Source organism: Lepisosteus platostomus, chromosome 9 (genome assembly GCF_059453375.1).
Source record: "Lepisosteus platostomus isolate fLepPlt1 chromosome 9, fLepPlt1.hap1, whole genome shotgun sequence".
Taxonomy (NCBI): domain Eukaryota; kingdom Metazoa; phylum Chordata; class Actinopteri; order Semionotiformes; family Lepisosteidae; genus Lepisosteus; species Lepisosteus platostomus.
Window position 1 is genome coordinate 10,174,162 of NC_142619.1, and position 25,495 is coordinate 10,199,656.

The following is a 25,495-nucleotide window of genomic DNA, read 5'->3' on the forward strand; positions in this document are numbered from 1 at the left end:
TGTGAGAGAGACAGGGGAGTAGGCAAAGGTAAAGTAGCAGGAGAACAAAGGTTGGGAGGGAGGAGGAGTGAGAGGCGGGAGCAGGGGACAGAAAGAGAGGCCAATCAAGAGGTGTGAAGTCAGAATGGGTGCAGAGAGGTGTGAAATGAAACTTCCAATGAATGGAGAAAATGTAAAAGAACAGTAGTCTGTCGTTAAGAGAAGGGAGAATGTGTGATCCTAGCTGCAGAATAATTTTAGTTTCGGTGGTCTTTTTGATGTATGAGTTCATAAAACTGTCTTTGAGAACACAGACGGAGAGATAAGAGTGGTCGTGGCCGTCAGAGGTAAAATGAGAAACAATGGGCTTGGAGAGATCTTTAATCTTGACAGCCCTGTCGTGTTCTCTGAAGCGGTCTCCGAGTCTCCTTCCTGTTTCTCCAATGTAGATGGCTGGGCATTTACTGCAAGAGATACAGTAAATAAGGTTGCTGGAGGTACAAGATGCTGTTTGGGTGATCCGGAATTGTCCTGAGGAGCCTTGAATGAGTGTGGTGGTGGATGTGTACTTGCAGGTGATACAGTGAGCTCTGTTGCAAGGGAAAGTGCCTGGTGTGGATGGATGTTGAGGGTGGTCAAGGGAGCTGTGAACAAGGAGGTTACGCAGATAAGGTGGTCGGCGATATGAGATGATAGGGCGATCAGAAAAGACGGCCCATATGGAGGAATCATCCTGTAGGATGGAAAAGTTGTGGTTAATGGTCCTGGGGATAGGAAGTGTGTTAGGGTGGTAAGGAAGCACCAAAGGAATGCGGTTGTTACGGCGGGAGTTCCTGATCGGGTTGATGGTCCGGGGGTGTTTTTGGCTCGGGCAAGGGCCCTGTCAATCACACTGCTGGGGTATCCTCTGTAGATGAAAAAGGAGTACATTTCGAGGGCTTGGTTCTCGAAGTCGATGTCGTCACTGCATAATCGTCGTAGCCTAAGGAACTGTGAAAAAGGAAGAGAGTTTTTAGTGTGGTTGGGGTGAAATGAGCTGTACAGGAGGTAGCTGTGTGAATCCGTGGGTTTGTAATAAGCTGAAGTGGACAGTCGGGGGGTAGTTGATAGAGAAGTTGATGTCTAGAAACGGAAGAGTAGTGGAAGATATGTTAAATGTATATTTGAGGGACGGGTGGAAGTTGGTGAAATGGTGCAGGAAGAACTCAAGCTGATTGTTGGAGCATGTGGCGGCACCGACGCAGTCATCGATATATCGTTTGTAGAGGTCAGGGACAAAGCCAGTGTAGGAAGCGAAGAAGCGTTCTTCTACCCAGCCGACAAAAAATATTGGCATAGCTGGGTCCCATTCTGGTGGCCATGGCAACTCCACTGACCTGTTGGTAAAAAAAGATTATTAAAAGAGAATGCGTTTAGTGTGAGGACCAATTCTGCAAGGCGTACCAGGGTGTGGGTGGGTGGATCAAGCACTATGCGTTTGTCCAGCATGTGCTTGAGGGCTGTAAGGCCGTCATTATGGGGAATGACGGTGTACAGAGATGTGATGTCCATGGTAAAAATGTAGCATTCGGTACCCTGAAATTGGAAATCATTAAAAAGTTGGAGCGCGTGGTTGGTGTCTTTGATGTATGAGGGAAGATCTTCAACCAGCGGTCTCATGAGGCTGTCGAGAAAGGCTGAGATGTAAGTAGTTGGACAGTTACATGCTGATACGATGGGGCGTCCAGGGGTGTCCAGTTTGTGGATTTTGGGGAGGAGGTAAAATTGAGATACCTGCGAATGTTCCATGATGAACATTATGGGGGAGCTCATTACTGCTGATAAGAAGAGAAATGGTGGATACCACTTCCTTTTGGTAGTCAGTAGTAGGGTCCTGTTGGAGAGGGAGATCATTTAATGTAGACATGCATAATATTCCAGACATGCATAATATTCCAAACAGGTATCGAAAATGAAAACTTTAGTTACAAAATAAAAAACACTGAGCTTGATGGTTTTTTAAAATAAAAAGACCAGAGGAATCACACCCCTCAGCCTCTCCGGGAAAGCCTATGCCAGAGTTCAGGAAAGGAGTAGTGTCCACGTTATCGGCGTTAAGACTCTGCAAGGGGTACTTCTTGTCTCCTCTCCTGTTTGTGATCTTCATGGGCAGAATATCAAGACACAGCTGAGGTTTGGAATCCAGTTTGAGGATTGGAGGGTTGCATCTTTGTTTGTATATGATCCATCCACCATCTGTCTGATCTCCGATGGGCACTGGAGAGGTTTGCAGCTTGAGAGTAACATGGTCAAGATGAGGGTCAGCACCTCCAAATCTGAGGTCGTGGTTCTCTCCCTGGAAAAGCGTGGAACAGCTGCCCCACATAGAGGAGTTTAAGTACCTGGATGTCTTGTTGATGTTTGAGAGTAGAGAAGATCATGAGATTGACCTGTGGTTTGGTGCAGCAGCTGTAGTAATGTGAATGCTGTCCTGAACCGTGGAGGTGCAGTGGGAGATCACAATTACAAGCAACAGAAATTAGGTTTCTCCCTTGGTTGGCTGGGCTTACTCTCCGTGACAGAGTGAGGAGTTTGGCAGTCAAGGAGGTGTACCGGGCACAGCTCATTGGGAAGAGACCCTGGAGCAAACCCAGGACATTCGGCAGAAACTGCTGATGGGGAAAGACTCTGCTCAGCCTCTTACCACCACAACTCTCCCTAGAAGTAGGCTGTTAGAATATGATGATGATGATGATGATGAGCTTGAAGGTGCTACTAATGAAAATCCTGCTTATGCAGCTTAGGAGTTTGTTGACATATCATTTACTTCTTCTAGAAAAATGTCCTCTTCTTCCTGTTCATCAGTAATTCCCATCTGTGAAGCATTTCCAAGCAGCAGCTTCATGGCATGACCACAAAACCTTTGTAGTACATCCACTGCCATTCAAGAAGAATCATGCTCTCTAACCCATTAGTGTGTATCAAGTAAAATTCAACCCAGCACAAGTTGACCTGACTGGCTTTCGTCCCAAAGTATAATTTTGTAAATGCAATATTTAGACTACCATGCTAATTATAACTGGTTGTGTAATTCATCTGTGGTCATGGCTGTTTGTGGTTACGTAGGTGTTTTGAAATGCATGCATCATACTCTTTTAATCATTTTTCTGTATGGAATTATTAGGATTTCTAATAGGTATTTCTGTTCAGAATTCTAGATCTTTTTCTATAGATGTAATATCCCTTTGTTAAAAATAACTCAGTACATCTTATCGTAAGGTACAGTAGTCTTGTCATTTGTGCTTTTTTTCCCCTTCAGCTCATATGTAAATACAACTGGTTAGTTGCCAAGAAGTAAGAAACCTGTAACAATTTAATAGTGATTTAAAGGGAACTTCAGAGACACAACTGTCACATTATATTCTATTTTCTGTTTCTTAAAATAAGCAATTTTGAAGCTTATAGACTTGAAGTCATGTTCTTCCTTACCTAATCTAAATCTTTCTTAAAATACAGACACCTCTGAAGCTCTTAATTAGTGGCTTAGAAAAATCTTCTGGTCCCCGCCTGGTGTCAGTCTGATTAGAATTGTTTTAGTGAGTAATCTGTAAGATGCAGTATGGTGATCAAAGCAGCTCCTTTTTGTAAGAGAACAGAAAAGTGTTTCAAGGACATGAGCTACTTTTGTCTTTCCTTCTTACATCGTCGCTAGCGTGCTGTTACCATGGAAACATTTTTTTTTCTCTTTTTAGACCCAAGGATTCTGGCAGCCACACACAAACATTTGTTTGAAAGAAGGAGCCATTTCACTTTGGTTGAAAAACATCGCATTTTCCCCCTACTTCAAGTAATTCTGTTGGGAATATACCATACTCATCTACTGTGAAACAGAGTATTTTGGAATTGAGTATTCTCATAAAATGTTCCGTTGAATATTTTATTCAGTAAAATAAGTAGGACATTCAGTACTTTCTTTTTATAAATAATTGCTTTTCATGATTATTATGTAATGGAGTAGGTATGTCTTTAGCAGGGGATGTGTCACCTGTGTTTATGAATGATATTGTAAATGCTTATATACATCCAGTGTTGATGAGCAGATGAGCATAATAAAAGCTGGTAATTCAGGATCTTGTTTGAAGCAAGTATGGCCCTGTGCCACAAGGGTGGGGACAGTGAATGGCTGTTTGGAGAAGGGTCTCTTTGGTTGTTAGTTTGCTGAGTTGTACAGTACTTACTCATGAAGAAGAAGAGTCATTATGTGGGATCAATTTAACACTACATTTAATTCTGGGTGTATGACTGATACAGTCAGATCAGTGCAACAATCTATGGTGAAATCATTTTGAAACTATCATTCAGAGTATAGAGCAGTACATGCATGGTATCAAACCGTGACAAACAGAAAAACAGCATAATAGTAGTAAACCATACAAAATCTGAAATGAAAAACAAAGAATTATCATTTAAATTTGTATTAAACTAGTTCCTCAGGAGTTGTTTATTGTGTTCTGTTGTGTTCAGTATAATGATGCAAATTTAATTCTCTTGAAAGGTACAAAATAATGTTATGAGCCAAAAGTCACCCTGGCAATGTCCTGTGCAATGTACTGTAGTCATCTTTTTCTCCAACGTCAACTTCTTAGGTTAAAAAAACAAACAAGCAATCCTAGACCATTTTAAAAACTTATTTATTTATGCTATCTATTACTACAGCTCTAGCTTAGAAGCACTGCTTACCTACAGTGTGTCTGTTTCAGTTAATAAAGTAATACATGATAAAGGGATGCTCACTGAGGATGATAGGTTGACAGTAGGTTTATGGAAGTGTGTAGCTGAGCTCTGTGTCTTCAGGCAACAGCGAGAGAGCACTGAAGTTCTACATTATATACTATTTGAACAGCTAATGTATAAGTGGTTTGTAAACCTGCAATGCAGGCAAGTAGGATGCACATCCATTAGCTAGGCTCTTAACTTATGGCCGTAATGATGAGTTATGTACTCTCTTACTTTTTTCATAATAAACATTTTTTTAAAATACTCTACACACTACAAGGATTAAAAATAATTATTTTTTCATTAATTTTCAAGGGACAAATGTTATTCAGCTGTGTCACTGTTTCTTGCCAGCAACTGCTAATACAAATTTTAGATAGGAAGGGAATAAGTCTCTCTGATGGGAGGCAAACCTTTACAGCAGTATTCCTCCTGAATTATTTTTTGCTGTGATTGGGCCATATATGTCAAGGAGCTAATGAAGTTCCTCAGAAGTGTACCACTGTTGTGTTGCTGTAATAGCACTGTCACTGAAATCTTTACCCATGGCGCTGTAATTTAGAATGGTCAACCCTGAAAGACCCACGCTTCTTCTGGTTTTCATTCCAGCTGGACTATGTGTTTTTGAGGTTGCATTCTTTACTGAAATAATGTGCCTACACAGATCTTGATTTGTTTTCTGCACGGTGCATTCCTCCTGCAGGCTTTCCGTCTCACCTTTCTCTCTTCAACGACACACTGTAAATACCTCCATGGTATCTGGAGTATCTCCATGGTCAACAACTCTCAGCTATTCAAGAGCTGCTTCTCTGGTGATCACAAACACACCACACACATTTTTATCAGCCACGACTTCTGCAGCCTACTGTGGGTCTGCTGTCCAGCCCCATCTCTTCACCAGCAGTTACACCCAGCTGTATTATGATTCTTACCACTGGGCTGTCCCCCAGGACCCCATTGGACAGATTGGACTCTTTTTCACCGAATTTCTACTCCTTCATGGCATCTCCAGCTGACAGAGGTTCCCTGATGCTCTGTTACACTGCCTCACCGGCGATCTCACTCTCTTAAAGACGTCTTGTTAATGTCTTCCATGACAATATATATCATTCTGGATATCGCATATATATATTTGTCTTTTTTTAGTAGTAATGGAGGACTAAAGCACAAAAGCTGTGAAACCCATTAAGCTCAAGCTCCTTCTTGTCCTTTGTTGTCAGCGGGCCCTCCTGGAGCAGAAGCAAAGGAGGAAACGGCAGGAGCCTCTGATGGTGCAGCCCAATCCAGAAGCCAAGCCCAGGCGGTCCAAACCCCGCAGGAGCGAGGAACAGGCCCCACTTGTAGAGTCCCGCCTCAGCATCACCAGCGATGTCATCCTGGATGGTAAGAGGGAGAATGAGAGTTGTGTAAGATGACGAGATGCTTGGGGAATCCATAGCATAAGTTGAGTCTGACAACCTGCACATAAAAACAATTATAGCCTGCAGAGGGCAGGTATGCCCTGGAGTCCATGGTGATGGTGATGGGCTAAGCTAGAAAAAAAATATCACTTTGGCTTTCATCAGCTTGTTAAGGAAGACTTGCAAAATTGCAAGAAGAAAGTACTCCTCTAAAAAGAGATCTTTAACCTCCCTGAGATGGCTTTAGATGCTTTCATTAACTTCTGGTGAATGGCTTTTACCCTTCTTAACATTATGACACAATTGCTGTCAGTGGTGACCTTGCAACCTTCTATTTATGTTTTGGACTATTATAATTTGAAGCAGACCTGTATTGAGCTACCAGCCAATGTATTGCATTTTTGTACACGGAGTGGCATCATTCCATGCTGTGTCCCAGTTTTAGCACACAGAGACATCAGGCAGAGAAGTATTCTGAGAACAGGCTCTGCGCAGGAGAAAGAAGACCTGACAGCTCAGACAGGCTATAGGGTAAAGTCAGGGAGCAAGAACAATCTGAAACAACATAACTTAGACTCGGTCAAAGAGGAACCCAGAGGGCTGAGAGACAAAGGTAGTGCAGAACAGGCCAACGGTTTTATAAACAACAATTTTATAATTGAGAATGGAATGTCTTGATGTCCTTATTTTTTATTACAGTGTATTAGAGATGTTGAGCCATTTCTGTGATTCCATTTCTATGACAAGTCTAAAGAAAGCATGATTAACCTTAAAGGGTTACAGAGCACTGTTTTATCATAAATGCGCAACACTCTACTTGCCATGGCTCCCTTCTGTGTTGTATTTATAACTGTTGAAGTGTTTAAAGTCAACAAAAAACCTGTTTCAGTGGCTGAAAAAGGAAACTTTTTGAGGGCCCACATTATCCGTTTGTCAACATTGTCAATTTAGAGTGCAAGTGATTTATTTTCAAAGTAATTCTTTAGCTGATGTATTTCCCAAGATACATTGATCAAAATATCCAAAATTACAATTATGTTCATTGTTATATGGTCACAGTGGTATTGGATGGACAGCACAGAAAACATGATTGGTGAATACTGTTCTTGTGATTCATATAAGATGTCTTTTAATGCTCTTCCACTATTACACTTTGTAAGTACTCTTCCAGTAATGATTAATTGTCAGTCTTCATCTGACATGACTAACTTTGTTTACTTTTCATGTTGCTAATAAATTGATATCATAGTCCAATGAATCAGAAGGTTTAGTGTTATATGCTGTATGCTGTCTTGTGTACTGTCACGAGTACTTAATGAGTACATAAATGAAACCCTTTTTAAACATTAAGATAAGAAGAATGGGAAAATGTGTTATTGTGAGGAAATCCACATTAATTCCACTGCAAGTGGGTGGCTATGTTCTTGAGATTTAGCAGAACTGCCTGTGAGTGCAGGTCTATGACTCCAAATACTGTATGTATCATGTTTCCACAGTGCAGGAGCTGAATGAGAAGCCGAAGTTTAAAGTCATAGAGGAAACACCCAGGCCAGAGCTATGGATAAAACCCAGAAAAGCATTTCAGGGAAGAGGCAAAATCAGGAAACAGAGAGGAAAGTTAGCTACCATAAACCAAGGCATGAATTAATGGGTTATTAACCATTTTATGACTGTCAGGTGGTGCATCATGTTCTGTAGACCACAACCAATGATGTCTTAATTCCCTTGTACAATATCTCTGGGAGATTCCAGTATGTATTACTTAAAGGCCTGTTGAAGCATGTCTGCAAATACAGTAGGCACATTATTAATGCATCCTTTTAACAAGAGATTGTGAAAGTCACATACACATTTATTTCTGTCAAAAAAGGAATGTGTGTAAGTTTCAACCTGTGCAGACAGAAAATCACTTAGCTGTTTGATTTATCATTTACAAAGACAGATGTACTATAAATACTATTATAGTGGTTCAGCAGATTAAAGCAGTGTATTTATTGAATCACATTACAAAAGTGAAAAATATATGAGAAAATAGATGGTTATTCAATCAGCTCTATCACTCTCACTAAAGGTAATTGGATTTTCTGATTATTGCTACATCAAACACAAATAGCTGAAATTGGCATGTCAAATTGTTATATGGATATATGTAATGTTAATTATTACAATAAGTTTCAATAATAACTGTCTAGAGATCAGTTACATATGCTGCAGTATTGTTGATCTGTATGTGAAATGGTTGATTACTAAAACAATTATATTTTAGAAAAAAGTTTGATCTTGGGGGAAAATCTTATTTTAGTGGATGTTTGTAATTCCTAAAAGCACAAATAATGTCACTCTCTGTTTTTTGGATTGACTTTTATTCCCAGAAGCAATGCGTCAGCTCATCTAAATCTGAAATGACCTGAGTTGTAAAGACACTTACTTAGAGAAGGCTTCAGCAAGTAGGCCACTTGTCTACAACAATAGACCTGGTTCAGAAAATTGTGGCTGCTGAGATGCATACAAAAATATATGTATAAAATCATCTTCAGTGGGGTGTCTGTGAAAACCAAATTTTTATCAGTATTCTCATATATTTTAGATCAACATCATTAGATCTTATTGAAAGTCTTTATAAAAGATAAAGATTGACTTGATTAAACAAAAAACACATAATATAAATGCAAAATAATATTTTTATTATTTTACTAAATGGTTATTTAACCTTGTGTGATTAAGTATGTGAACCCTTGGATAACTGTTGACACATCCTCGATCAGCAATAACTTCGACTAGCAACTGTTAAGTCTCTTGCATTAACGTTTTTTTCAGCTTATTTCAAGTCCTGCTATAACATTACAAATGGTTACTGCCAGACTTCAACTTTAGTAATCCAAACTACGAAATGTGTTCTTATTCATCCATTCTGTTGTAGATCTGCTTGTATCTTAATAATCATTTTCTTGCTCCATTCTGCACTTTCGGTTTGGCTTCAGCAGATGAATGGATGGCCGGGCATTCTCCTCCAAAATTTGCTAATACAACACAATTAATTCCTTTAACAAAGCAAGCAAGCCATTCTGGTGCCGAGGTAGCACAGAAGCCCAGATCATGATACTCGTACCACCATGCTCAACAGTCAGGATTTCTGCTAGAAAGAACTGTTTGGTTTTTGCCACTCAAAACATGTATTCAAATTTCAAATTATAGTCTTTTCTGTACAGAGAGCAGTCTTCAGGTAGTTTTGTGGGCTGTCCAGTCCAAGGAAGGATTTTTCCTTGGCACCGTATAGCATCTACGCATAGATAGGTTTCACCAAATCTGTTTGTCTAAACACCTGTGAAAAATTACTTGGATTGGTCTAATTGATTAATTTCAGAAAGGTACATGTGCATTAACCCTTCCTATTTTGCAGCTGTGCCCCAATCTGTAGGAAACCCATCTTTGTCATTACAGTAATACATTTGATTTCCTACAGCATCCTTAATTAGCAGCTGCAATTGGCAATTTATAATTCAAAGAGCTAATTAAGTAATTTTTAAGCATGATGCATATCACTTCACTTAAAAGTACACTTGATCTTTTCATTGCAAAACAAAGCTGTTACTTTCCAGGTACCTCTTTGGCATTGTCAAGATTAAAGGACTCTTAGTTAATTCAACTAAGAGGGATGCTGTACAACCTTTAGTGCTTTGCCAGGCTCTTGTGTTACTGGCTGCATCTGTGATGGAAATAGTTTTTTTTCCATTACACATTATGAGTGTATTAGAGCTGTTTAGTAGTATTAGACTACTAAGCACTAAAAGAGCTATACATTTCTCATTCCTCTTTTTTTCATGGTGTTTCTCTTAATAGAAATTGTAAAACACTAGTAGAAATGCCAGGTATTTTTATCTTCTGAGTCAGTTAGCTAAATTTATATTTGAAACTATTTATCATAAAAATAGTTGGTACATTTTTGAGAGAATATTCCCCCATGCCTTTTCCTTTATGCTTAATTTTTCACTTCAAACACATTTATTAAATTAAAGCTACTTAGTTTAAATTAAACTTTTTCCTCTAAGTTCAAGGTCAATAATTTAAAATCAATATGAATAGACCAGCAATAAAATATTACTGTATTATTATGTATTTGGCAGATTATTATAGACACATTTTAATATATTTGAATAGAATTTACAAAATTACTCTGGTGTCCACAGGATAATATGAATCAAAAATAAAAAGCAAATATTACAAATGTTTAAAAAAACAATAACTCTGTTGAATTATTAAAATATTAATATAAAAGTCTGTGATTTAATCTAAGAATTGCACTAAGTATAAAACCATAAAAAACTGTCATGCTTGAGAACTGGATACTGACTCCCTTACATTATTTTATGGTTGTCAATTTATTTACAAATTTTATAATTTAAAATAACAGGAGAATGTATGAGTTTGATAATGAAGCAAAATCTATAATATATTAGAGTTAACATCCCTTCTAGAAAGATTTCTTTATAAAAATTAGAATGACATTCTTGTTTGTGCACAGCATAATGAATAAAACTCCCTCTCCATGCAGGTATTGATGGACCAGCTGCATTTATGAACTCTGAGGTTCCTGACCTAAGCACTAAGGTTCAAATCTTATCAGTGAGCCAGTCCCCCCCAACAGAGGAGGTGGACAGAGATGGAGACACAGAGACTCTGCTGGAGCCCTCAGCCAAAAGTGACATCCAGGACATCCTGCAGAAACGAGGTGAGCAGCCCACACTGTCTCTCCCTTCATTGACAGCGGGAACTTAGGGTGAGTGCAGTGATTCCAAGACAGGAACTAGAATCCAAACGCAGGCTAGCACACAGCAAAATGAGGTAAAAGGTGGATATAAATAAACACTAAGCAAGAAGAGGGACAACACAGGGCAGGATCTGAAGGAGTATCCAAAAAGTCAGACAGGTGAGGTACATAGCCAGGTTTCATGATGTGAACAAGCCAGGGAAGATCCAGGAACTCGGTTGGAAGACGAGGCAAGCAAGACAAGGCACAAGTAAAGCAAGGTGAAAGCAAAGAGAAGCAGAATGCAGCAAAGCAAGTGAGGACTCTCAGAGGAAAACCCCAAAACAGAGCACTGAGAAGGGGTTCAGGCAGGACTTAAAAACCACAGTAGTTAACTAGCCCATTACTTAGTGGCAAGGTGTACTGATAAATGCCCATATTATGTTTTGACAGCCCCAGTGGATATATCAGTCCATGTGGATATATGGCAGGCCCCTTTCACTCTGCCTTGCTTTTATAATGATGGCCTCAACTATCGCACTTTTTCCTAATTTTTACTAATATAATAGAATTCCAAGATATATATATATAATATTCTATATTATAGAATATTATAGTTAAAAGATATGTAGTAGGCTTTTGTAAAACAACCATAAGTATGAAAGACGTTTTTAGAGTACAAAAAGTCACACTATAAACTGTAATATTCAAAAAGCTGTTGTTTTCATCTAGCTGCTGTTGGTATATGGTGGTAAAACATTAGGACATGTGTACATTGTGTATAACCAATAAACTATTCAGTTATACCAATGACTGTTACAAATATTAGTTCTGCTGTTGTATAATTTTCATTATATACTGAATATCAAAATAAATTACTTTGTTTTTTAAAAAAATATAGTATATACATTTTTACTCATAAAAGTGTTCAATTTCAGCAGTATAATAAGTGCATCATTGCGATTCAACAAAATGGGCCATTATTGCAAAAGGAATATACATACACCAAGGCACTGTATGTTGGAGGATATACTAAGTCAGTGAACTGCCACAGGCCACCTTCATTGTTTATAGCCTGCAATTTCTAAACTGGAATTCTGTTGCACCCAGTCATCAATGATAGTCCATGGGAGACCATGAGTCACAACACTTGGTGAAGACCAATAGACAGGTTCAACTGTGATGATCTGGATAGTAGTGATAACTACAGTACAGAGCTCTTTTAGTGATTGATGGCACAACACTACATTGTTTCAGTTCTGGGACTTCACTTGCTGCCCTTGGTACAGGCATCCTGATGTAACAGCATTCCAATAGGACAACACACTATCTTATGTTTACTTGATTAAAATATGTTTCCTTGCAAGCTGGAAACTTGACTGTAATGTCATGTATATCACAAAACCTGACTCCCATTGAACATTTATAGGATAAGAAAACAGAACCACAAAGCCACAGTGCCACCTGTTCAAGCTGTTCTTGCTGTTCAAAGAGCCTCCACTTAGTTCATAATCTTTAACCTAGTGACTGTATATTATAAACCAAGCTACAGAGGCTTAACATGGGTATTTTTTTAGCAAGTATGTGTGACAGAGCGAAAAGGTTTTTATTGCAGGGTGTCACTATCTTCTTGTGGGAAGGTAAAACTTATCAGTCTGTTGAAAAGAGAAGGCAGAAAAAAGGCTTGTCATTTTTTTTTGTCAGTCCCTCATTTCAAGTTCAGCACTTCAGTCAATACCTACCACCTAGCCTAATCAATCTACCATTGCATTTAGAATACTGTGTGATAAGAACTGATGTGTGTCACAGAGTGCAAGGTGACTTGTCTCAGGTGACAGTGAAACAAAGGAGAGAGAAATGTTTCCAGTAAGATTCTGCCCTGAAGCTCTCTGACTAGTTTTTCTCTTTGCAGTTCAAAGTATTGTATGAAATCAATTTGTCATGGTACAGAATTGATTTTTTTCCTGGAATTTTTTTATCTAATGATCTAATACAACAGTGTCATTTTGCATGTAAACCATGCCTTTATTTTCACACTAGGCTGTTTTATAACTTGCCGAATCAGTCCTCACTTCTTTAACTACCTTTAACCTCATTAGGTAGAAAACATTCAAAGTTATATTGCTGATTCGGAAGATCTATAGAAAGCCATGACTGCAAATTCATACTGTACAAAATAACTAAAAGAATAAAACTGCCATTCATAATCTCCAATTTAAAAATTCACCCGAACTCACTTTTGTGAGACATTGGTTGATATCTCCTTTGTTCTTAATGTATTATTTATCTTATATTATATATATTATATTATATATTAAAATGTAATTTTGATGTAGCAAAAGATTAGCTCAATTTTCTTCTTGATATCATTAAACTTACACAGGTAAGTACAAGTATACAGGTGGTAAGCATATTGCAATGCAATATGTCTCATTGCTGGTTGTCATCTGAGCATAACACCAAGAGACAGATGTAACCTAGAAAGGCCAGTCATGGCACAAACATAAAGAAATCTGCAGTTGTGTTCAGAAAAGTACACACTATGTTTTACAGTATGTATTGAAAGATGATATATTAATGAGAAGAACTTAAATATCTGTTGTAATACTTTTGGAACGTTGTAGGGGTTTTGCTACAGATTTCAGAATATTGCAGTATGCAGTATAAATACAGCTATTCCTAAGAATTAAAAATTGACCTTTCCATTACAACATTAGTAATTGTTAAGTTTGAATTACAACTCACTTGCACATATAATAGAATAGGTATGATTCCACCTTTTATACACATGCATAGAATGAACTGAAGGTTTAAGTGGTAGAGACTTGAAGGTCAATCCTGCTTTTAGGGGAAAATAGTAATTTGTGTGTTCATCTCAATGAAGCATGAAGCATAAATCACACCACATGAGAAAGCGCAGAATGCCAACATCTATACCCACAGTTCCCTGAAAGGAGCTAGAGGCTTGAACATAATGTACAGTACGTGTAATCATTTTACCATTGTGGGTATAGCATGTGTGAGAATCTCTATTGTGGGTATAGCATGTGTGAGAATCTCTAGGTCATCTTTTAGATCATTCAATACACAATATATTTTTTATTCCTGAGATAAACTCTTATTCCTGCTTTTTGTTATGTCTGCTTTATTTAGCAGTCACGAAGGCCATGTTTAAAGAACAGTCTTTTTCCCATATTGCTTTTTAAGAGATTGCTGATTGCACTGACAATCCTTCCAACGGTCTTCTCTCATCAAATGAATTTTTAAGAGTCAGAATTGCTGGGAGATGTAATACATCTTAATTTAATATTTGAGAAACCTCCGTTTTTGCTCAAAACTCACCTTGTATTTGCAGATTTACAGAAACACCCAGGAATAATCCCATAGACACATCTTCTTCAAAATGTTTCTTAAAACATCGTGTCCCTGTAGTATGTCACCTAGTCACATACTATGAATCATTCGTATGAATCATCACAGGTCTACTACTAATCGGGGTGGAGCGGTGGCACTGTGGCTAAGGCTCTGCTCCTGTGGCTGGAAGGTTGCCAGTTCAAATCCCGCGGCCGGCTAAGGGATCCTACGCCGTTGGGCCCCTGAGCAAGGCCTTTAAACCCAACTGCTCCAGGGGCGCTGTACAATGGCTGACCCTGTGCTCTGACCCCAAGCTTCTCTCCCTGTCTGTGTGCCTGTGTCTCATGGAGAGCAAGCTGGGGTATGCGAAAAAAGACTAATTCCTAATGCAAGAAATTGTATATGGCTAATGAAGTGATCTTATCTTATCTTATACTAATCCTGCACATTGAACTGTGCAATTCTGTTCACAGCAGCATGGGTCCCTGAGCATGCTCCTGGTGAGCAGGCCCCCTCACCTTGTCTTGCAGAGAACCCTCGTGCGAGGGTGGTGGTTTTAGGAAGCCAGGCTAACGATGAAGAGGATGAGAAATGTCCCCAGGAAGGGGCATCTGTGGGGCCATTGCGTCCTCTGTCTGCCCGAGAGAAATTGATTCAATCAGGTAGTACGATGGATTACCAGCCAGAGATTTTTCAATGGGAGAGGCTTGGAGGCACAGAGCTGTCCCCTTTTCACAGGATCAGAGCCAACTTCTGTTAATTTACAACAGGGCATTTCAAAACAAAGAGATGAAACACATTAGGATAAGACATCCTAATGTGTACTTAAGGAGTGATGAGAAAACCAGCTGCAGCAGATGACTTCTGTGATGTGAGACTGCATAGTTGAAACAAATCCCACCAAATAAAAACTTAAAACCTCCTTAAAAAGTGGGCAATTATAGCATTGTGAATAGACTGTTTATGTCTTTCTTATTTTTCTGTGCAGTGGGAAAATAAATATTGAAATTTATTTGCACTCTTGGATTTCCTGAGTTTTAAGCACATGCTTGTTTCCTAATTAGAGGATCAGACTTATGCTGTAGTTAAGCAGGTAAGCATCAGTATTTCTCATTTTTTATTTGTTTTGCAAAAAAAACAATTGCCCAGCCCAGGTATAATTAAAAGATTTTAGAGACTCTTAGAGATATTTTAAAAGGACAACAATTTGCTGGTTTCTGATTAGACTATTTAATTTTTATTAAAATGTAATATAGTATAATCAAATGTATGCAATTATCTGTTTGTGTCTCAGATTAATGTACTGTAGTTTAAATTAGCGTGTGTCCCCTATATCAGGTTTCAGTTAGAAGGCTTACCATGACATGGTAGTGTCACAAACATAACATGGTAGCCCCATATTGTTGTCTAGTGTAGTTACTCACTTGGCAAAAGCATACAAAAGAACCATGTATGCTACAGTACACTGTGGAGTACAATCATGGTAATAGTATGAATTTACCATACAGATTTATATAGAATTATCATGCATATCCTGTAAAAAACAGTGGTAAGTGCTGAGAGTGATTTATTATCCTTTGTGGAAGTTCTATTCAATATGCTCTATGCTGGTTGTCTCAGGGTCTGCCTTTGGCTAAACCTTGATGTGTTTTCCAAAGCTGTTTTCAATGAACTTCAGTTCACTTTTAAAGGCCCCACTAGTGACTTTAATTTATATTTAGCTTTCTAATTGGTATAAATTATTACATTTACTTAATTCAATTTGTGCTTAGAGACTGCCTGTGAAAGGGGATACTCTAGCCTTCAGCCTTGGGTGACTAGATTGATGAAATGGTGAAAGGCTAACTCTCTTAGGATCTTGGGTTTAAAGGGTAACTTTAATCTGCACTGCTTTCCTTCTCTGCTGTTTTATCTGACAGATAGTTATTCCCAGCTTGATGTTATTTTTCTAAGATCTTCATTTTCTTTTGCCTACAGCAGAATGATCTATCGTCGTGTTAATGAAGTGAATTTTCTCACAGGGTTTTCACTTTGGGGACATAAAAGGAGCAGTTCAGAAAAAGAACCTTACTTTTTTACTTTCCTGACATTTCTACTTAATCTAAAACACTTTTTTCTTCATAATGCCATTACATTTTTATTCTTATGATATTCCTATTTTTGTACAGATGGAAAATAAAATCTGCATTATGAGAAATAAGAGGAATGTTATAGATAAATGCTGTTATAAGTTTGCTTGTACAATATATATCCTGGGTTGCTGTCATTGATGTAAGGTCCTGCTTTCATAATCAGTATTGTAAAATACACATTTTTACAATGTAAATGATCTGTGCTGATTAATCAATTTCTGTCAGCTTCCACAACCCAATTAAAGCAGAAATGATGCACTGCAGTGTTGTTGCTTGTGTTGATTTGGTGTTTTTAACAGAAGGAATGTATTGCAGTTACATTTAATTTACTTGGCCTCAATCAGGTGTTCTGGGTATAGATGCCTTTGTGTCGAGGGAACTGCATTAGGAGGAAATTCTTGTTACACTTCTGTGTACTGGCAGGGATCTCTGGAAGCCTCAACTTTGATGAGGATAGTGATGAAGAAGCAGAGGAGGAAGAGAATGCCCGGTCCCATTCCCCACATGCTGAAATCCCCCGGCCTGCTTCTGCATCCAGCAGCAAGTCTAACACGGTAAAACCTTTTCTTGCCCTAGCTCTTAGTCATTTACTGTCTGCAGGTCGATATCAGGGAGTTTATTGCTGTAGAACAGTGCAGTCTTGTGATTTACAGAAGATTGAAGGATCTTGAATTCAAGGATTTTGACAAGCACAGATTGATTGGGTGAAGGGAACTGTCTTCCTAGTTAATAAGAGGTCACAGAAGAATACATGTGTACCAGGGTTTTACCACTCTATTAAAATTCTTAAGAGCACCCTGGGCATAGAGTCAGAATTGAATACAAAAACTGTACAGGCATATTCCGTCTTAGTGCTGCAGTTGAAATCTTCCTTTTGTATTCATTGGTGTTTAGGGGGCAAATCAGTTCCAGGATGTCATAGAGAAATTATATTGGTGTTCTTGGACACAGATACAGACAAGTTTTGATAATCAGACTTGCATACTAATGGAAAGAAAACCTGTCTAAAATCTTGATGAAGAGCAGGTAGTGGGGGAACCATTGAAGCATTTTGTGAAGAAATATTAAAACAAATGTCCCATGTTTGCAGGAGAGGGCCAACCAAGGCTCCCCTGAGACTAACGGATCTTCCATTGAGGTGGACAACCTGGAAGAGTTTGCACTGCAGCCTGCACCTCGTGGGATTACTGTAAAGTGTCGTATCACAAGGGACAAGAAGGGCATGGACCGGGGTCTGTATCCCACCTACTTCATGCACCTGGAGAAGGATGACAACAAAAAGGTTAGAGAGACCAGGCTGTGGGGAAATGATAAAGAGCCTAGAGGCCTTATCAGGTCAAATTAAAAAAAGGCTGGTTTTGGTCAGCACTGGGGAGGAGAAATCAGGTTGCAGTTGGAACTAGTAGTGTTACTGAAATTCTAAACTAATGTTTTAGTGTGCTGTGAATGGAGACTGTACTCTTCTTTGTACGAGACATTTTTAAGCCCTGACTATGTAATGCCATTTAAAAATCAATTCAGTTGTCAAGTAAATAAGGTGCTGACTGGAGCCAAAATTCCAATTTATGCTCCCATTCCCAGGCCACCAGAAATAGAATAAATGTTCAGTAATTCCTCACTTCACATAATTTGTTGATAATTGATCTGCTAGTGAAAAATGGGCCGCCATTGTAAGCATTATGAGTGTGCTTGCCAAAAGGAGTTCATTCCATCCTGTAAAGACTGTCATCGTTCAGAATAATAGTGACTATACAAATGCCAGACATTAAATTCTAAATATTATAAAATTATATTCTCTCATTGACACTTTATATAAGCATTTCTTTCTCCCAAGGTTTCTAGTTATGAATTGATTAAGATAATTAAGATCTGCCTATACTGTATATCTCACGTTCAATAGGCCCTCAATAGTACCGCTGTACAGCTACAATAAAGCAAAATTGCTTTCCATTTTCTCTCATGTTTTAGTATTACCATGAATCTACTCTTAGAAATGTCTCTGTACTATCACCATTCTGTTGAGTGTAGAACTCTGCTGCCTACACTCAATTCACCTTGGTACAGTACTTCCATTCATCCATCCATTTTAAAACTGCCATTGTCATTGTCAGGGTTGCAGGGGAGCCAAAGCCTATCCTTGTAAGCGACGGGGTCAAGGTGGGGTAAATCCTAGATGGGACACCAGTCCAGTGCAGGGCACAGTGATGGAACACCAGTCCATCGCAGGGCAGTCACAGAAACAAAAATTTGAATCCTGAATGATTTTGATATGCTCACATCATTCCAGTCTGGACGTGGAATTTCTATCACTTCTGGGTTGTTTTTGGCCTTACACAGTTGTCCATGATCCAACTCATGACAAAGGTCATTTCTTGCTTTTAGGAATTTCTAATAGCTTTTGTCTCCAACCTGTTGTGGATTTTATCTAATCTTGATTTGGGTCTTTCTGATCACGTGACTATTGTTTTTGATATGGAGTTTCTTAGCTCTCTTTTCTGTCTGTATATTTGCAATTTTTATTCAATTGACCAAATCATATTTGCTTCATTCGTCACCATTTGGTTTACTTGTTGCCAGTACTAATGAAAAATGAGTTATTCAACAGTTGTTCAATAGGTATCTTACATAAACACTTGATACCTTTGCCCTTGTTAAAATGGTATATCAACAAGTTGCACTCTGACGGTTATACTGTAGGTAGCCAATCCATCATTTAAGCAGTATGACACTGAGCATGATGCCATACAGAGAACTAGATAGATTGATTTTCTCACAATATTGAGAATAATCAAAATAATCATATTTTTTTTTCAATAATTTGCTTAACTGCCCCATTACATCCTGTATTATCTCATTTATGCACTATTTTCTAAATGTCTTCACAACTAAGATAACATCTCACACAACATTCTCAACTTGCATACCTTTACAGCACTTCCTCCTTGTGTGAACAACTGTTGGTTGGGCACTTTTTTATTTTACACATTTTATTTTTGCATTTCCTACTGAATTGGTATCGTGTATGAAATCCACTTCCTGTTTGTTGGACCCCATATTCCCTTTTTTATTTTGCTTCGATTTCTCTGTGTTTTGCACCTTGGTTCTTAACATAATAACATAACACTTAACACTTTTTGACCTCTAGTGTGGTACCAGCAGTTTTAAAACTGCTGTAGCCATGCCAGTGAGTGAAACTCCTAACATGGCTATTCATAATCTGAATCATTTTCACTACATATCTAATTGGTCTTTTTTTGCAAAGATCTTAGAATGTGAACTATTGCAGTTCAACTAAAAAGCTGTAAAAAGAAATTTTAAGCCTTCAATGTGGCTTTAAACAGTGTTACAGCAACAAAAAATCAGGTTATATGACAGCAGATTTGGGTGCAAATTCTCTTAGATTTCTTAGATGTGATCGAGAGGATAACCCATGACATCCTACTTGCTCAGTAGGAGAATTTAACTGTCCTTAAATAGTGTAAACTTTCCCTTATTGAGCATCAACATTTTATTTCTCTGAGTAGTTTCAGTTTCAAGATTGGGTGGGTTACATCTGGTATCACACAAGGTTCAATACTGGGCCCTCTTGTAGTATTTACAGTTTGCTCAAATGCTAAAAGTATACGGCCTGAATAAAAGCTATTTGTAAATGATACAGGCATGTGTATCTGTACCTTATGTGCTGTGTGATGGCATTCTCTGATATAAATCATTGTCTAGCTCTGTGGAGATTAAGGTCATCATATTAGGTTCCTCTTATCTGATATGTAAAACAATTGCTGTAACCTTGTTAATAGATGGCAGTGTACTTGAGTTTCATCCCAGAATTAATAATATGGGGATGATGTTCAATCTTGGATTTAATTTTTTATGCATAATATTGGCAGACTAACAAATATCCAAATTGTTTAAAGGCTGATTCATGCTCAGGTTCCTCCAAATTCTAGAAAGCTATTACAAATGACAGGATCTCATTCACATTGGTTGCTTTTCCAGTCCAGCCAATTTGCTTTTTCAAAAAGGCTTTTTTTATAGTTTTATCTTCCATATCTATTTTTTTTCTTTTGCATTGTAGTTTTAATTTCATGTTGTGATGTGCCTTTTATGTATTGTCAGCTGCTTTGAGTAATTGCTTTAAAAAAAACTTTAAACAAAGCCTATTATTATTTCTTGTATGAAGTATTGTATTTACCCAAGTATAAGCTACCCATAAGTATATGGACTGTGGAAATTACTTTAAAAGCAAAATTTACCTTTCTGAATAGATGGACTCTTGGTTTTATATAAATAAAGGAAAATGGAGAGGAGTTTAAAATACAAAATGCAAATAATACAGAAAACTCTCTGATATCCAGAATAAATGTGTGTGTGGGGGGAGGGGTGGTATGAGGATTTTTTGGGTGAATGAGATCAAAGCAAACTGAGAAGCAAGGTTACCTAGTCTTTAGGACAACACCACAATGATAAAACCCATTCCTCCTGATGAAATGTGTTATTCAAAAATGAGTCGCTCTGAATTTGTGAATTGGATTGTTTAATTGTGTATAGTAGATCCCTCAAGGGTTTTTAAACTTGATCATATCTGTTGTGACGGTGAATCCACTAAAAACAGCCTTCAAGCCTGGTGATTCCCATACTGTTCAGCACACAGGATAACCTCCTTCTTGGTTGCAAAAGTGCACTGTGACCTCTTGCTCATTTTGGATATCTAAAAATGAATATTCAAGTTTTATATAATTCGATTGCAACAACATGCCAAAACCTTTCTGTATGTGCAGACTGTTCAATACTCTGGTGGTAAATATATCAACAAACAGATCAACTTCAGAATTGTTTTTGCGTGTATTGCAATATACTGTAATCTTCAGGCCAATTGTACCCCCCTGAAATTTGGGGAAAAAAGTGTTGGCTTATAGTCAGGTAAATATAATACTTATTTTCAGTTTGCTTATCTGGTTAGATAAGAGTGACAAAAAAGTGTGGTACCCTCCATGTTCATCATTAACAGAGTCTGTTCCTGTTGTCTTTTCTTTATGCTCCCAGGTTTTTTTGCTTGCTGGCAGGAAAAGGAAGAAGAGCAAAACCTCTAACTACCTGATTTCAGTGGATCCCACTGACCTCTCCAGGGAAGGAGAGAGTTTTGTGGGAAAGTTGAGGTACTCTCCCCCCACCACCCATGTGGTTTTGAGATATTTTTCTCCTTTAAGATTAAACACTGTTATACTACTGTGCATTGGGCATTTTATAATAAGCTTTATTTTTAGACAAATATAGTTGTTCTCTGTGATTTAACAGTAAATGATACATATATGCATCTTGTATCTTCTTGCTTTTTTATTATTATTATTATTTGTATCTAGTAAAAAATATTATATGCCACGGTTGGATGTTTTTTCTTTAATTTACAGCCATTTGTCAAAGAACACAGGTTTCTGCCATCTCCTTTCGTTATGCCATCCCTTAAATTGGTGGGTGTAGTAATGTAAATGGCAAAAGGAGTCGAGCTAAAATGAAATGTTATCCATTTTTAAATGTCAAGGCAGTCCTGAAACTGTTCAGTCAAGATGTGAAATATGCTCAGGGACATTAAAAACATCACAAAAGCTATTGGTTATCGTTGCTCATTTATTGCATTTGAATGCCTCTCAGTGTAAATACAAAACAAATTGATGTCTATGGTCACAGCTGGGTATTTTCTAACTTGTGTTTTAATGAGGTATGAGTAGCCCAGTATTTTCCAGGTTTAAATCTTAGAGAACCCCTTGATCTTTTGGTTTTTCATTCCAGCTGTGCTCTTTCTTAAATAAATTTTATTGGACAGCTCTTATATTGTAGGCCATTGTTTGAAAATTACATTAATCCTGTGCCAGATGCTTGGATTCAGAATCTCCTGTTATTTAGGATTATTTTTTAAATGTTCAGGTAGAGTTTATACACAGCAAAGAATGTAAAGTATGAGAGTGTTTCATGTAGTATCATTCCCACTTTTTTTAGTACAACCTTAATTGATAGTCAATTTGCAAAGAAAGGTACGGCAGAGCAACATTTCACTGCATTGCATTTCAATACACAAAATATTTTTATTTTAGACTTCTGTCTAAATAATAGTTTATTAAGTACTAATAAAATGATCTTATGGTACAAAAACCTGATAGCACAGGGGTACTTCAGGAACGGGGATGGGGGCAAAATGCAGGGATACTGTTTTTTTACTAAAGCCTCCCTATGACTATGGCTACTATGACTGTAGTAACTCAGTGCTGTATGATGACTCTTTTATTAGGTCAAACCTCATGGGGACCAAGTTTACTGTCTATGATAATGGAACAAACCCAAGCAAGGCCCAGGGCCTTCTTGAGGAAAGCAACACCCGCCAAGAGCTGGCTGCCATCTGCTATGTGAGTACTACACCTCCTGTCTCTGGAAAGAACCTTACGCTTAACTCCTCAGAGCATGTGTTCTGGGATTGACGCTTAATAACTGTTGAGAAAACTCACAGGTTTGTATTCACTTTGCTCTTTAGAAACCTAGCTTGTACAGTATGATAAACTAGCATACAGAAAGGAAAAGAAAAAGTTATGAAGAATTGAAATTACCCTGAAACATATTTCTCATTTTAATTAGAGCTGATAATTGAGACATTCTACTGCCTGCTTTCAAATACTATTAACCTGTGTGCAGCATTTTAAAATTGAATTTTCATTTTATTAAGTACCACACAGATGTCCACACTGCATAATATAACCAGTGTACTTTATAGACTTAAAACTGATTAAAGCAATTAAATAAGAATGTTTATTTTGAAAGTAAAAACAAAACATCTTTAAGACATGGAATTGTAGTATCTAATCATCTGAAGCTGGTAATACTTTAAAGAAATGCTATATGAAAAAATACTTTACAAAATTTGCTGCCTGTTACCATTTATTGGCTATATGTGGCACACACCTTCATAAATAAAATGGTGATATTAGGTATTAAAAAGCAGTGGTGTCCCAATATTTGTCATTTCAGTATAATTCCTTGTCGTGTACTGTCATTTAATAGAGATCATTAAAAAAGTATTTTTAGGATCATTCAGTTGTTACAAGGCAGTTTTTTGACAATCTAAACTAGATAAACATACTGTATGCAGACTTTCTGTAACTGTCTTGTGTCTTTGCAGATGGTCAAAGTTTCTCATGAGTCTTAAAACTTGTATAAAATGTTTTGAAACAGTGTGATGCTAGTAAATTTATACTTATATGAATAGAGTAATACAATAATAGTGTTGATTGGAATCTCCATAATAGTTTTAAAGGTAATTTTTGAACTGAAGAGCCACAGATGAACACCCTGGTGTGAACATAGAGGGATGGTGTGTGTCACTAAGCATATTTTTTACATTTACCAGATGACAATCTGAAATAGAGCACCTACCGTCTATAAATCTTGAATCTATGAATCTTGAATTTCCCATAAAAATGAACCTTAGCACTATCCCTACTGGTCCTCTGTACTTCTATGAAATTTCTGAGCATTACAGGTGACTTGATGAAACTTGGTCAATCTACAGTACCATCACATATCAGTGTGCATGAAGTTACAACTGAATTGATAGAAAGGGTTCACCATTGTATCAGAATCCCACTTAAGCAGTAGTAGCAACAGAGCATTATAAGCTGTTGCTATAATGTACGTTACATGTACTGTATTAAGCACATTATATCTCTACTATGGCAATCATTAACTTTTATTTCTCCACATTACTGTTTCATAATAAATTTAAGCTTTGCATCTTGCTTATAAAAGAAGTGTTTGTAAATTCTGCATTTTGTAACATATACTTAGCGATTTATGGTGCAAAACTATCCAAATACATTGTAAAGGTAACTAAATCAATTGGTTTATATCCCCTTGTGAGCACTTGGAACGAAATAAAGACTTTTCACATATTTCAATTTTAATTTAGTAAACTAAATTAAACTAAAACTTAATTACAAGTTTTGATGCATGAGCAAAATTTTTGGAAACAATTGTGCTCGTATAGTGATGGATGAGGGGATTTCTTTGTGCCTAAGTGAGATATTTTTTGTCCTCATCATGTCTCCAACTTTCTCAGCCTGCTGAAGTTGGCTTCTTGCTGGCACCATACGCATTCTAAAAATTAAAATAGATGCCAGGGCATCAGGGTGTTGGATGCAATAGAAAACTAACTCATGTATGTGTTGTTGGCACTATTGGCGATTGAATACTGCAGAAAAAAAGCCTACAAAAAAGCAACTAGTTTACCTCCCACTCACTTTCCTTGGTGTGACACTAGAATCCAAGTCAACATGAGGAACATTGTTGGACGACTGGGCTCAATCCACTCAGGATCTACTTACTCCTGTTTTCAAATTTGGGCCATCACTGACTATCAGGACCTGTTTGAATTAAGTTTTGTTCTTGTGACTTCTGATGTATCGGGTACACAAACATATTTTTGGTGATAACATTTTGCAATTGAATGGTTAGATAACTGCCATAACCATGAGTGGTAATCTGGAAAAGGTACAAATAAGATTAGGCCCATCTAGACCAAAGAAAGACCACAGCCTGGCTCATTCTGCCAGATGTACAGTAGCTCAGACCACCATCTGACTCCACCAGCTGCCAAGTTGCAGGACAAAGGCATACAGTGTTTAATCTGTGTAAAGATCCAGCTGGATGTTTGGTATGTTGTGAAATTTTATGAACTGTATTTCTTCTGCTGCTATATTTAAAAATAATCTGTTTGAATAATAAGGATTATTTTGTTATATGCTGTGGTACCGCCATTACTGATAGCTCAATGAATTCTTTATAAAGCACTCATACAGTATGTAAGAAATGGCTCTTCTTTGAATGCATCCCCTTTGAAACCATGCTATAATTGCCTCTATTAGGGCCATTTTACACCGCACTCCTTTCTATTAAATGCATGCTCAGCACTAAGCAAGGTATTGCTGCATTGCTGTATTTAAGTATACTCAAACTGATATTGCTGCTAACACAATCCACACAAGTGTTACCGTCTTATAAGAAAATAGTAGAATGCCAAATGTACCACCCAGTCATTATTGTTGTACTACTTTGTTTCCAGTTTAAGATTTGTAATTCAAAGGAGA

General features: G+C 37.6%; 1 protein-coding gene across 14 annotated transcripts in view; it reads left to right on the top strand.

Moving 5' to 3' along the window:
* Window positions 1–25,495, top strand: part of tulp3 (TUB like protein 3) — an 80,634-nt gene that overhangs the window by 48,279 nt on the left and 6,860 nt on the right. For 7 of the 14 annotated variants that reach the window (XM_088646897.1, XM_088646896.1, XM_088646893.1 and 4 more), the window contains 9 exons: window positions 5,955–6,117; window positions 6,574–6,747; window positions 7,631–7,771; window positions 10,687–10,863; window positions 14,709–14,897; window positions 16,791–16,921; window positions 17,458–17,649; window positions 21,411–21,523; window positions 22,651–22,765. In XM_088646897.1, coding sequence (XP_088503023.1) covers window positions 5,955–6,117; window positions 6,574–6,747; window positions 7,631–7,771; window positions 10,687–10,863; window positions 14,709–14,897; window positions 16,791–16,921; window positions 17,458–17,649; window positions 21,411–21,523; window positions 22,651–22,765 — 1,395 coding nt within the window. Of the gene's footprint in view, window positions 1–5,954; window positions 6,118–6,573; window positions 6,748–7,630; window positions 7,772–10,684; window positions 10,864–14,708; window positions 14,898–16,790; window positions 16,922–17,457; window positions 17,650–21,410; window positions 21,524–22,650; window positions 22,766–25,495 lie in introns of all 14 variants that reach the window. The other 7 variants (XM_088646894.1, XM_088646898.1, XM_088646895.1 and 4 more) reach the window with 7 other exon arrangements.